The 14863-nt window shown below is 39.4% G+C and overlaps 1 protein-coding gene across 3 annotated transcripts in view; it reads right to left on the reverse strand.

Annotated features, from left to right (window-relative positions):
- Positions 1–8631: 8631 nt before the first annotated feature.
- Positions 8632–14863, reverse strand: part of aamdc (adipogenesis associated, Mth938 domain containing) — a 29091-nt gene continuing 22859 nt past the window's right edge. For all 3 annotated transcript variants that reach the window (XM_059963663.1, XM_059963662.1, XM_059963664.1), the window contains one exon: positions 8632–10931. In XM_059963663.1, coding sequence (XP_059819646.1) covers positions 10791–10931 — 141 coding nt within the window. In that variant the 3' untranslated portion in view covers positions 8632–10790. The remainder of the gene's footprint in view (positions 10932–14863) is intronic.

Genomic DNA, 14863 nt, shown 5'->3' on the forward strand with positions numbered 1-14863 from the left:
AAAAAGTTCTAGATGTTCAAACTTAACTACAGCCTATCAACAGTTTTCGCACTATATCTTCTAAGGTTGAAACCCTCCAAACCAGTTTTTTTCAAAAATAAAAATACATTTTAAAATAAAGACTTTCTGTGACCATCAAATCTTCCAATTTTATCAGTCTTTACACCGCAAGACACTCAAACCATTATAAGTCATTCAATGTCAGGCTCCAAATTCGTTGTCATTGAAATATTTGCACAGAAGAAAAAAATTGCTATCTTTAACTTGTCCAGTCTTTCTTTAAAACATAAGAAAATCCAGATAATTATTTAAAAGAAACTTTACAAAAGCATACGAAACAAAAAAAAAAGTTGGTACATTTAGATGCTACAGAAAAAAAAGTCTAAATGGTTCAGAATTACCTACGATCTTTCTCCAGCTTAAAACCCTCCAAACCAGACCTTTTCGGAGATAAAAATACATTTTAAGGTTAAAACTTGTATAGCCATCAAATCTTCCAATTTCTTCACTTTACACCACGAGACCATCAAACTATTATAAACCATTCAATCTTCAAACTTCAGATTCGCCATCGGACTCGTCAGACAAAGAATTAATAAAATGCAATGTTTCAGCTGGATCATGGACAATATGAATTTCAGAATTTTTAATAATGATCCTTAATTTCGCTGGATACTGTAGTAATGGAAAAAGCTTCTTTTGAAAAGCTAGTTTCATGGAAGGACCAAAAGCAGCAAGTTGTTTCACAATTTCACGTGGAAAATCATTTAAAAAAACGGATTTCTGAGCCTTGAAATGAAAATATTCTTTGTTTTCTTGCAAGCTTAATAATGCATTCCTTATCTCTAAAATGGAGAAAATGCACCACAATTTTCAAGATTTTTATTCTGATCTTTATAGATCTCAATTTCCTGCAGATTCCACCAAAATGGAAGCTTTTTTACATAAGATTAAATTTCCACAAATTTCTCATGAAGATCAACAGATGCTTGATGCTTGACCAATTACTGAGCATGAAGGTCAGAAAGCTATTTTATCAATGCAATCAGGTAAAGCTCCTGGACTTGATGGTTATTTGGTGGGATTTTTCAAAAAAATTGAATGATTACTTTCTCCGTATCTTTTGGAAATGTTTCATGAATCCTTTGAGAAGGGTAATTTACCTTCTTCTCTTTATGAAGCATCTATTTCCTTAATTCTTAAAAAAGATAAAGACACTGTTGAATGTTCATCACATAGACCTATTTTGCTATTAAATGTGGATGCAAAAAATTCTTTCTAAAATAATGGCTAATTGCTTGTAAAATTTTAAAATTAAAATTATCTTTATGGACCAGACGGGCTTTATTAAAGGCCGTTACTCTTTCTCTAATGTTTGGAGATTGATGAACATTATTTATTCACCATTATCTAAGCAACCTCAATGTGTTATCTCTCTTGATGCAGAAAAGGCATTCGATAGAGTTGAGCGGCCATACTTGTTCAAAGTATTAGAAAAATTTGGTTTTGGTAATAATTTTAATAGATGGATTCAAATGATCTATAAGAACCTTATTGCCACGGTCATTACTAACAATTATAGGTTTTCTTTCTTTTCACTTTCTCGTGGTACTAGATAGGAATGTCCATTAAGCCCTTTATTATTTAATCTTGTATTGGAGCCTTTAGCTATAACATTACGGGAGGCCAAAAACATTCATGGTATTTCTATAAATGGAACCATACATAAGATTTCTCTTTATGCAGATGATCTTTTGATTTTTATGTCGAATCTTGAGGAATCAATTCCTAATCTTTTGGAAACACTTAAAGATTTTAGAAAATTTTCAGGACATAAACTTAATTTGAATAAAAGTGAATTGTTTCCATTAAATGCTCCTGTTGGTACATATAATGATATTCCTTTTAGAATTATTAATACATTTAGATATTTAGGTATTATAATTACTAAAAAATATAAAGATCTTTATAAAGCCAATATAGTTCCTCTGGTAGACTCCATGAATTTACTATTTTCTAGATGGAATCCACTTACTCTTTCTTTAATAGGTCGCATCCATGCTGTGAAAATGATGATTTTATCTAGCAACAGAAGATAACAAAAAAGGCAATATGCCAAGAAAAAATGAGGTACAAAGGTAAACTAGCCAAGAATATAAAGGAGGATAGTAAAAGCTTCTTTAGGTATTTGAATAGCAAAAAAATAGTTAAGACCAAAATTGGGCCATTGAAGACAGAAATGGGTGAATTTATTATGGGGAACAAGGAAATGGCAGATGAGTTGAACAGGTACTTTGGATCTGTCTTCACTAGGGAAGACATAAACAATCTCCCAGATGTAATAGTGGCCAAAGGAACTAGGGTAAAGGATGAAGGAAATTTATATTAGGCAAGAAACGGTGTTGGATAGACTGTTGAGTCTGAAGGCTGATAAGTCCCCGGGACCTGATGGTCTGCATCCCAGGGCACTTAAAGAGGTGGCTCTAGAAATCGTGGACGCATTGGCAATCATTTTCCAATGTTCTATAGATTCAGGAACAGTTCCTGCTGATTGGAGGGTGGCTAATGTTGTCCCACTTTTCAAGAAAGAAGGGAGAGAGAAAACATGGAATTATAGACCAGTTAGCCTGACGTCAGTGGTGGGAAAGATGCTGGAGTCAATTATAAAAGAGGAAATTACGACACATTTGGATAGCAGTAGAAGAATCAGTCTGAGTCAGCATGGATTTATGAAGGGAAAATCATGCTTGACTAATCTTCTGGAGTTTTTTGAGGATGTAACTATGAAAATGGACAAGGGAGAGCCAGTGGATGTAGTGTACCTGGACTTCCAGAAAGCTTTTGATACAGTCCCACATAGGAGATTAGTGGGCAAAATTAGGGCACATGGTATTGAGGGCAGAGTACTGACATGGATTGAAAATTGGCTGGCTGACAGGAAACAAAGAGTAGCAATTAACGGGTCCCTTTTGGAATGGCAGGCTGTGACCAGTGGGGTACCGCAAGGTTCGGTGCTGGGACCGCAGCTGTTTACAATATACATTAATGATTTAGATGAAGGGATTAAAAGCAAATTTGCAAATTAGCAAATTTGCCGATGACACAAAGCTGGGTGGCAGTCTGAAATGTCAGGAGGATGTTATGAGAATGCAGGGTGACTTGGACAGGTTGGGTGAGTGGGCAAATGCATGGCAGATGCAGTTTAATGTGGATAAATGTGAGGTTATCCACTTTGGTGGCAAGAACAGGAAGGCAGATTACTATCTAAATGGAGTCAAGTTAGGAAAAGGGGAAGTACAATGAGATCTAAGTGTTTTTGTACATCAGTCAATGAAAGCAAGCAAGCAGACACAGCAGGCAGTGAAGAAAGCTAATGGCATGCTGGCCTTTATTCCAAGAGAAATTGAGTATAGGAGTAAAGAGGTCCTTCTGCAGCTGTACAGGGCCCTGGTGAGACCCCACCTGGAGTATTATGTGCAGTTTTGGTCTCCAAATTTGAGGAGGGACATTCTTGCTATTGAGGGAGTGCAGCGTAGGTTCACAAGGTTAATTCCCGGAATGGCGGGACTGTCATATGTTGAAAGATTGGAGTGACTGGGCTTGTATACACTGGAATTTAGAAGGATGAGAGGGGATCTGATTGAAACATATAAAATTATTAAGGGATTGGACACGCTGGAGGCAGGAAGCATGTTCCCGCTGATGGGTAAGTCCAGAACTAGAGGCCACAGTTTAAGAATAAGGGGTAGGCCATTTAGAACAGAGATGCAGAAAAACTTTTTCACCCAGAGAGTGGTGGATATGTGGAATGCTCTGCCCCAGAAGGCAGTGGAGGCCAAGTCTCTGGATGCATTCAAGAGAGAGTTAGATAGAGCTCTTATAGATAGCGGGGTCAAGGGATATGGGGAGAGGGCAGGAACAGGGTACTGATTGTGGATGATCACAGTGAATGGTGGTGCTGGCTAGAAGGGCCAAATGGCCTACTCCTGTACCTACTGTCTATTGACTATTTTTATATATTTTCCAAAATATACCTATCTTTTTAACTGAAAAATTTGTGATCAAATTGACTCTCTTATTTCTTCCTTTACTTGGAACAATGAGAGACCAAGAATTAACAAATACCATTTACAAAAACCCAAAAAAGATGGTGGACTTACACTTCCTAATTTAAGACTATTATTGGGCTATAAATATTAGACAATTACGTTTTTAGTTATACTGGCTCGATAAGAGCCAAAAGCCAATTTGGGTTGGTTTGGAATTAAAAGCTGGTAAACAATTTCATTTAACTTCAATATTAGGAGCTCCATTACCTTTACAGCTCTCTAAAATTCCAAATTTAAAATTTTACCTGGTTATTAAACAAACATTACGGATTTGGATTCAGTTTCATAATTTTTAAAATTTGAAATGATTTAAGTTGTCTAATTTTTTATATCAAAACTTTTCATTTAAACCTTCAGTAACTGACCCCATTTTTCTCCCATGGAAAAATAAAGGGATCCATTTTTTTACAGATTTATTTTATAATGGTCGACTGATGACTTTTGAAGAGTTAATTAATAAATACTTTCTTGCTCATACACATTTTTTGCAATATTTTCGGGTTAGACATTTTTTACAACAATATTTACCTAAGTTTCCATACTTACAAGAATCTGATTTGTTGGTTACCATTTTGAAATTGAATCCCTTAGTGAAAGGTTCCATTAGCAGAATTTATAATTTACTCTTGTTACAAAATGGAACCTATCACTAAACATTAAACAAGATTGGGAGAGAGAACTTAATATGACCTTTGTGAATGAAGATTGGGTTTGAATTTTGAAAAATGTAAATTCTTCTTCTATATGTGCCAATCACTGTCTAATTCAATTTAAAATTGTCCATCATTATTATTTAACAAAGGAGAGACTATCTAAAATATTTCCTAGTGCAGATAATTATTGTGATAGATGTAAAACTGAAGTAGCTACTTTGTCACATACATTCTGGTCACGTTCTTCATTAAAACTGTTTTGGAAATCTTTATTTTCTACAATCTCTAAAGCTTTGAAAATTAATTTACAACCTAATAGATTAACTGTTCTATTTGGAATAGTTCCGCATCATATTCAGGGTATTTCATCTTCAGATCAACATGTAATTGCATTTGTTACATTGTTAGCAAGAAAGGCTATTTTATTAAAATGGAAAGATATTTCTTCCCCTACATTAATTGAATGGTTTTCTCAAGTAATGTTATGTCTTAACTTGGAAAAAATTAATAGAACTTTTGAACCTCGATTTGATTTTGAGAGAAAATGGGGTTTTTTTTGCTAAATATTACCATTTAATTTGAACTATTCTATATGGTTTCCTTCCAATTTTATTATCTTTTTAAAAAAAATGTGAACTGGCGGTTGATGAATTTTTTTCTCTATGTATCTAGATGATGGTTAAATGTATTGCTTCCGGGGGTTGATTCCTAATTTTTTTTTGTAGTTAATGTGGTTTTTTTCTCAGTTAGATGGGGTTCTTTTTTTTCCTTCTTTTTTCTATATAAATTTTTTTTCATTTTTATTTATTATGATTAGTTTTTTTCTTCAGCTCTATTAATTGTATACATATTAATTTGTTGAAATTTTGTATTATTCTATAGTTGTAGAAGATTATGTATTAATAAAAAGATTTTAAAAATGAAAAGAACTGTTCGAGTTGCCATATAGCAGTTAACTTCCAGTTAAGTTAGTCGTTTGTTTACTTTTGATTTTTATTGAGCAGTGTTTAATAAATGTTTACTTGTTTATAAAACTGGACTCAATTCTATATTCAGTGTTACCATATCATAACAGCTTAAAAGCCTCCTATAAATTTGATACAATTATTGCGGGCTGAATTTCAGATGGCGACGAGGAGGCATACAGGAGCAACAAAGATCAACTGGTTGAGTGGTGTTACAACCTTGCACTCAACACAATAAGACCAAGGAATTGATTGTGGACTTCAGGAAGGGGAAGTCAAGGGAACAGAAATGAAAAGGGTGAGGTTTCAAGTGCCTGAATATCAGCATCTCTGAGGGTCTATCCTAGGCCCAACATATTGCTGTAATTACAAATAAGTCAAAGTGGCTATATTTCATTAGGAGTTTGAGGAGAATTGGTTGGTCACTAAAGATGTTTGTAAATTTCTACAGATATATTGTGGAGAGTGATCTAACTGGTAGCATCACTTTTTGACAGACAGACATACTTTTTTGATCCTGAGGGAAATTGGGTATGCGACTCTGCTGCTCCGCTAATGAGACGCGTCTGATTTTTTGATATGGAGGGGCCACTGCTCAGGATTGGAAATAACTGTGGAAAGTTGAGAACACTGCCAGCCCCATCTTGGGCACTAGCCTCCCCGACATCCAGGACAACTTGAAAAGGTGATGCCTGAAAAATGTAGCACTTGTCATTAAGGAACTCCATCACACATCTTCTCATTGCTACCATAATAAACCTGTTTCTGAAATCCAGAGCAACACACACAAAATGCTAGAGGAACTCATCAGAAATAAATAGGCTGTCCATATTTTGGGCTGAGAGCCTTCATCAGAACTGGAAAGGAAGGAGGAAGAAGACAGAATAAGAAGCTGGGGGAAGTCTTGCATGGAATTGTCTAAATCAAACTCAAACAAAATCTTTCCACTGTACCTTGTTACAATAATAAACCATTTCCACGTGTAGACAAAAGCCCTGTTGGTTTAGGAACAGTTGGGGAGAAAGCATAGGAAGAGACAGAGACCCTTCTGGTAAGCATGGTCCTGATGAGACATGGAAATGCTCTGCAGGCAGCAAACAAGACTACTAACTATTCTACTACAACCTGTCGTAAATTGGGGGACCGCTTTGTCGAGCACCTCCACTCCATCCGGCAAAAGGGGAACTTCTCTGTGGCCAAACTTCTTAACTCCCATCTTCATTCCTGTTCTGACATGTCGGTCCACGGTCTCCTCTTGTGCTATGATGAAGCCACCCTCAGGGTGGAGGAACACCACTTTATATTCTGTCTGGGTAGCCTCCAACCTGATGGCATGAATGTCAATTCCTCCTTCCAGTGAAAAAAATTTCCCTCTCCTCACCATCCTTCTATTCCCCACTCTGGCCTCTTACCTCTTCTTACCTGTTTATCACTTCTGCCTCTCCTTCCCTTTCTCCTTTAGTTTACTCTTCTCTCCTGTCTGATTCCTTCCTCTCCAGCCCTTTATCTTTCTTACCCACCTGGCTTCACTAATCATCTTCAGCCTGTCCTCCTTCACCTCCCCCACCTTTTTATTCTGGCATCTTCTCCCTTCCTTTCCAGTCCTGATGAAGGGTCTCAGCATAAAATGGCTACTGTTTAGTCATTTCCATAGATGCTGCCTGACGTGCTGAGTTCTTCAAGCATTTTGTGTTTGTTGTTAACTACTCTATAATTATATTCACTTCAATCCACTGCCTGTACTTTTCCTTTGGGAGGAGTGCTTTTGAAATCTCTGTATGGGCTTGCATTTTTTTGCAGTATCTTGAAAGGTTCAATAAAGTTTCAAGAATCATTTCCTGCTGTGGTGGCCATTTCTGGAGTGGACTTGGGGGTAGGGGTGAAGCAGCAGGGCCCGGGCCCGAGAGTGAAGAATGAACTGTTTGGCCATTGCTGGAGCAGACTTGGGAGCAATTCAAACTGGTGGGGTCTGAGTCCAAGAACAAAAAACGAACCATTGATCAGCCAGTTTCAGCACCAAGCCGGATTAAAAAGATTAAGGCATCCAGGCCGAGAGTGAAGGATGACCCAGTGTTCAGCTCTGTATTCCACTAGATTACTCGTCTGAGCTGAACTGACTCTGGCCATGGCCAAAAGCCACCCGGCTCCTGGGCTGACTTCCCTCACCTCAGCACTGATCTGGCTTCATGGCTGTGGCCTGCAGCCATCGGGCTCCCGGATCGGCTTCACTCATCTCTGAACTGGCTCCATGGCTGTGGACTTACTTTCGGGGATTCTGTGGTTCATGTTCTGTGTATTACTTGTTTACTTTTTTATTGTTTGTATGATTTATCCTTTTTTTTTGCATATTGGGTGTTAGGTAATTTTTGTGGGTTTTTTAACGGGTTTTATTATGTTTCTTTGTCTTATGGCTGCCTGCAAGAAGACAAATCTTAGGTTTGTATACATTACACATACCTGGGTGGCAGGGTGGAGATACGTCACTACCAAAGGAGGTGTAAGGTGCTCCTTCCCTCCACGAGCCTGCAGGTCACCCTTGGGAAAGGTGTAGCACCTGCTTAGCTTCCCTCCCAGCACCTCCCTCCAATCAGGGTCACAAGAAGCCATGGGAGAAGGTGGTGGATGGTCGTACGAGCAGCTGGTGTATATCACGAGTCCTGGTTATGCGACCACTGATGCCAGGTAGAAAATCCCTGAAGAGTGTTGACAATGACTGGGGTCACCCATCATGTGAAGACACTGCCCAGAAGAAGGCAATGACAAATTACTTCTGTAGAAAAATTTGCCAAGAACAATCATGGTCCTGGAAAGACCATGATCGTCTAAGTCATATAACCCTGCACATAATGATGACAATGATACGTACTTTGATAAATAATTTACTTTGAACTTTGTGGATTTAAAGGCAGTCTGCATTTTTATTTTCTTTTATTTAGAGATACAGCACAGTAACAGACCCAAAGAGTCCCACGCCACCCAATTACATCCCACGTGACAGACGCCTAAAGCATTTAGTCACTATAAATGCTGAGTAATAATAAATGGTAAGTGAGATGATCCTGAGTCAGAATAAGATTTATTACCACTAACTTTTAAGATATGAAATTTAAGAAAGCAAATCCAATGTTAGCATTCATTTCGAGAGGACTAGAAGATAAAAGGATGGAAAGCTGAAGCTTTATAAGGCATTAATCAGAATGCATTTAGAGGATTGTGAGCAGTTTTGGGCCCCTTTCTAAGGGTGTGTTGGCATTGGAGAGGGTCCAGATCACAAGAATAAAAGGGCTAATGTATGAGGAAAGTTTGACGGCTCTTGATCTGTACTTGCTGGAGTTTAGAAGAATGAGTGGGGATCTCTTTGACACCTATCGAATGTTGAAAGGGCTAATATGAGGGAACATGCAGAGGATGTTTTCAATACTGCGAGTGTGTAGAACCAAAGGGGATAGCCTGAGACTGCAAGGATGTTCCTTTAGAACAGAGATGAGAAGGGTCATGAATCTATAGAATTCATTGCCACTGACGGCTGTGGAGACCAAGGCACTGAGTATATTTAAAGTGGAAGTTGATGGGTTCTTGATCAAAGATTATGGGGAGAAGGCAGGAGAACGGAGTGAGAGGGATAATAAATCAGTTATGATGGAATGGGCCAAATGGCCTAGGTCTTACCGTTTAAATAGATTGTTTTGCAGCAGTACAGTGAAAAGCAAAAAATAATTGTATGTTACAAAAAATAGTTCCAAAGAGGAATAACAAGGTAATGTTCATGGGTTCATGAACTGCTCAGAAATCTGATGGTGGAGGAGGAGAAGTTGTACTTAAGTGTGAAATGATTTACTTTGGAGCTTGAAGACAGAATACAGGGTTAATTGCAGGATTCTTAACAGAGTGATCATGGGATTCACATCAAAGTTGCTGTGCAAGTTGATAAGGTGTCTGTGCTGCTAGCCTTCAAGAGCCACAAGGTAATACTGCATCTCTATAAAACCCTGATAGATCACACCTGGAGTATTGTGTTCAGTTCTGGCTGCCTTCTTATAGGAAGGTTGTGGAAGCTTTAGAGGGTGTAGATGGTCTTTACCAGCATACTACCTGAATTAGAGAGCATGTCTTTTGAGGATATGTAAGTGAGCTAGGGCTTTTCTTTTTGGTGAGAAAGAGGAAGAGGAGTGATTTGATAGAGGTATAAAAGATGATAAGAGGTATTGACAGAATGGACAGCAGAGACATTTTCCCAGGATGGAAATGGAAACTCGAGCAAGATTCACTTTAAATATCAGCAACTGAAAACAGAATGAACCTAAGTATCAGTGACAACAGTAAAAGCAGACAATCTGGTTTGAAACGATCGTCACAATTGTCTGCTTGTAATGTAATACGCCAGTAACTCAAACGGCACACAATACCAATGGCATAACAGAAGCAAGGCTTTTGAAACCAATTTATTCCGATTTCACTTAATGAGGATTAGAATAAGACTTGTTCAAGCTTATATGTTAGCAGCATTTAAGAAATTTTTAGATAGAGTCATGGATTCATACTGTAGAAAACTACAGCATAGAAACAGGCCTTTCAGCCCATCTAGTCCATGCCAAACCATTTAAACTGCCTACTCCCATCGACCTGCACCTGGACCACAGTCCTTCAGACACCTCCCATCCATGTACCTATTTAAACTTCTCTTAAATGTTGAAATTGAGCCTGCATGCCAACTTGAAAGCTCGTTCTACACTCTCACAACCCTCTGAGTGAAGAGGTTTCTCCTCATGTGCCCCTGACTTTTCACCTTTTATCCTTAACCTACAACCTCTAGATATTGTCTCACTCAATCGCAGTGGAAAATGCCTGCTTGCATTTACCCTATCTATATTCCTCATAATTTTGTATAGGCACATGGATGATAGAAAAATTGAGGGCTGTGTAGGAGGGAAGGGATTGATTGATCTGAGAGTAGGTTAAAAGGTCAGCACAATATCATGGGCTGAAGGGCCTGTACTGTGACTTAATGTTGTATATTTATGTCTCCAACTGATTTTAAAGTTGCCGCCATACATGTGGCTGCCTTAGCAAGTGGAATGGAAGACCCCTCCTACTCGTGCACCACTACTGGCCAGTGAGTTGTATTCTCGCACGGCTGCCTCTGTTTGAAGGACTTTCACATCGATGCCTTTGTTCTTAATGTAATCTAGAGTTCTGGAGGGAACCTGTGAAAGAAATGATAGAGAGAATGTCAAGAACTGCTCGTACCTTTGTGCAATTGATATTGTTCAGCTTCTTATTTTACAAGAAGGCATAAGATGCCAGAATAAAAAGGTGGGGGGAGGGGAAGGAGAACCCGTCCTAGGCCCAGCATGCAAGTGCAATTATGAAGAAAGCATGGCAGTGCCTCAACTTCCTTAGGAGTTTGCAAAGATTAGGCATTATATCTAAAATTTTGACAAACGTCTATGTATAGTGGAGAGCATACTAACTGGCTACATCACAGCCTGGTGTGGAAACACCAATGCCCTTGAACAGAAAATCCTACAAAAAGCAGTGGATACAGCCCAGTCCATCACAGGTAAAGCTCTCCCCACCATCGAGCACATCTACATAAAACACTGTTGCAGGAAAGCAGCATCCATCATCAGGGACCCCCACCACCTAAGACATGTTCTCTTCTTGCTGCTGCCATCAGGAAGGTGGTACAGGAGCTTCAGGACTCACACAACCAGATTCAGGAACAGTTATTAGCCTCAACCATCAGGCTCTTGAACCAAAGGAGTTAGCTTCGCTCAACTTCACTTGCCTCATCATTGAAAAGTTCCCACAACCTATGGACTCACTTTCAAGGACTCTTCATCTCATTTGATTATTTATTTATTATTATTACTTCTTTCATGTTGTATTTGCACGATTTGTTGTCTTTTGAACACTGGTGTGATCTTTCATTGATTCTATTGTCGTTATTATTCAGTTATGGATTTATCGAGCATGCCTTCTGCACACAAGAAAATAAATCTCAAGTGTTGTACACGGTGACATGATAATACGTTTACTTTGAACTGTTCAACCTAGAAGGTGATAGATGAACCCAAGGGAGTGGGAAAGGTAGTGGGCTGGAGAAGAAGGAATCTGATAAGGAGGGTGGACCATGGGAAAACTGCAAGAAGGAGGGGCTTTTGAATAGAATCCCAGCGATATCAAATGCTAATCATGTTAGCACAACAAAATGCTGGGGGAACTAAGCAAGGCAAGCAGGATCTATTAGTTAGTTAGTTAAAAGTCTGTCCCAAGCCTTATTGGCTCATCAGGTCGGTGCTTATGCCAGTTTCTGTGGTGTGAAGCAACTGAGAGTACGAGATTCCCCCTGGATAGGACACCAGTCTATCGCAAGATTAACCCCCAGCATTTTGCAGGTACCCATTTTTAGCTGGGTGGACTGGAGTGGTGTGTGGTTAAGTGCCTTGCTCAAGGACACAACATGCTGCCTCAGCTGGGGTTCAAACACATGACCTTCAGATCACTAGTCCAACGCCTTAACCATTGGCCACACGTCACAAGAACGATGAGTCAGCTTATAGAGAGGAGGTGCAGTGGCTAACGGACTGGTGCAGAGCCAACAACCTGTCTCTTAATGTGAACAAAACAAAAGAGATGGTTGTTGACTTCAGGGGGGCACGGAGTGACCACTCCCCACTGAACATCGACAGCTTCTTGGTAGAGATCGTTAAGAGCACCAAATTTCTTGGTGTTCACCTGGCGGAGAATCTCACCTGGTCCCTCAACACCAGCTCCATGGCAAAGAAAGCCCAGCAGCATCTCTACTTTTTGTGAAGGCTGAGGAAAGTCCATCTCCCACCCCCCCAACCTCATCACATTCTACAGGGGTTGTATTGAGAGCATCCTGAGCAGCTGCATCACTGCCTGGTTCGGAAATTGCACCATCTCGGATCACAAGACCCTGCAGCGGATAGTGAGGTCAGCTAAGAAGATCATCAGGGTCTCTCTTCCCGCCATCACGGACATTTACACTACACGCTGCATCCGCAAAGCAAACAGCATTATGAAGGACCCCTCATACAAACTCTTCTCCCTCCTGCCCTCTAGGAAAAGGCACCGAAGCATTCAGGCTCTCACGACCAGACCATGTAACAGTTTCTTCCCCCAAGCTATCAGACTCGTCAATACCCAGAGCCTGGACTGACACCTTACTGCCCTATTGTCCTGTTTATTATTTATTGTAATGCCTGCACTGTTTTGTGCACTTTATGCAGTCCTGGGTAGGTCTGTAGTCTACTGTAGTTTTTTTTTCTTCTCTGTGTTGTTTTTTTACATAGTTCAGACTAGTTTTTGTATTGTGTCATGTAACACCATGGTCCTGAAAAACGTTGTCTCATTTTTACTATGTACTGTACATAGCAGTTATGGTCGAAATGACAATAAAAGTGACCTGACTTGACTTGACACTAAGCAGGATCTATGGAGGGGAATAAATAGTTGACACTTAGAGCAAGACCCTTCATCAGGACTGGAAAGGAATGGGACTTGTTCAATAACTGCAGCATGTTGTGTGTGGTAACACGATGAGCGGTTAAACACAAGAGATTCTACAGATGCTGAAAATTCAGAGCAAAACAGTTGACATTTTAGGCTGAAACCATTCATCAGGATATTGCTGGGCCTGACCTCTGCCCACTTTTTTTTTTGCTCCCTTCTATTTCAGTACTAATGAAGGATCTTGGTCAGAAACATCAACTTTTTTTCCCCCTCCAGACAATGCCTGACCTGCTGAATCCTCCAGCATTTTGTATATGTCGCTCTGAATTTCCAACACCTGCAGAATCTTGTGTTTATGATGTGCTCCTGTGTTATGTCTTTCATTCCTGGGATCATTCTTTTCAGGCAGTATCTGTGGAACAAAATGAACGGGCAACATTTTGGGTTGAGACCCTTCATCTGGGCATTTGAGTTCAGGTGAAAGGTTTCAATTCAAAACATTGAAGAAATCCAGTGTAACACATTTTTTGCTCTGAACTTATAGCAACTGCAGAATTGTACAGACAGACAGACAGACTGTAACCCTGTGGGTTTCCTCCCACATTCCAAAAACATACAGATTAAGGTTCGTGAGTTGTGGGAATGCTGGCATAGAAAGCATGGTGGTACTCGTGGTCTGCACCTCTGCACCCCCAGCACAAACTTAGACTGTGTTGGTCGTTGACACATCAAAATCAGGTTTAACATCACCAGCATAGGTTGTGACATTTGTTAACTTTATGGCAACAGTACAAAGAAATACATGATAAATAAATAGAGAAAAAAATGGAGTTACATTAAATATATATACGTCTATTAAATAGTTAAGTTAAAACAAGTCTTGCGAAGAAAAGAAAATAAAAAAGTAGTGAGGTAATATTCATGGGTTCAATATCCATTTAGAAATCAGATGGTAGAGGGGAAGAAGCCGTTCCTGAATCACTGGGTGTGTGCCTTTAGGCTTCTGTACTGCTTTCCTGACAGTAACAGAGTGAAGAGGTCATATCCTGGGTGATGAGGATCCTTAATGATGAACACCACCTTCCTAAGGCACTGCTCCTTGAAGGTGTCTTGGATATTGCAGAGGTTGGTACCTATGACAGAGCTGATTAATTTTATAAGTTTCTGCAACTTATTTCAATCTTGTGCAGTAGCCCTCCCCCTCCATACCTGATGGTGATGCAGCCAGTCAGAACGCCCTCTATGGTACATATGTAGAAGTATTCAAGTGTTTTATTTAGTTGGCCAACCAAATCTCCTCAAACTCTTAATAAAATACAGCCTAATATACTCCTAATGAGAAGGTCCTCAGAGATACTGACCCCCTGGAATGTGAAATTTCACATCCTCTCCACTTCTGATCCCTCTATGAGAATTGGTTTATATTCCCTTGACCTACTCTTCCTGAAGTCCACAACCAGCTTTTTGGTCTTGCTGAAGTTGAGTGCAAGGCTTTTGCTGTGATACCACTCCACTAACTTATATCTGCTCTTGTACGCCCTTTTGTCACCATCTGAAATTCTGCTAACAATAGTTGTATCATCAGCAAATTTATAGATGGCAATTGAGCCATATTGTATTTTATGATGTTTCAATGTACCTGTAACAAATAAAGCTA

Source organism: Hypanus sabinus, chromosome 3 (genome assembly GCF_030144855.1).
Source record: "Hypanus sabinus isolate sHypSab1 chromosome 3, sHypSab1.hap1, whole genome shotgun sequence".
Classification (NCBI taxonomy): Eukaryota; Metazoa; Chordata; class Chondrichthyes; order Myliobatiformes; family Dasyatidae; genus Hypanus; species Hypanus sabinus.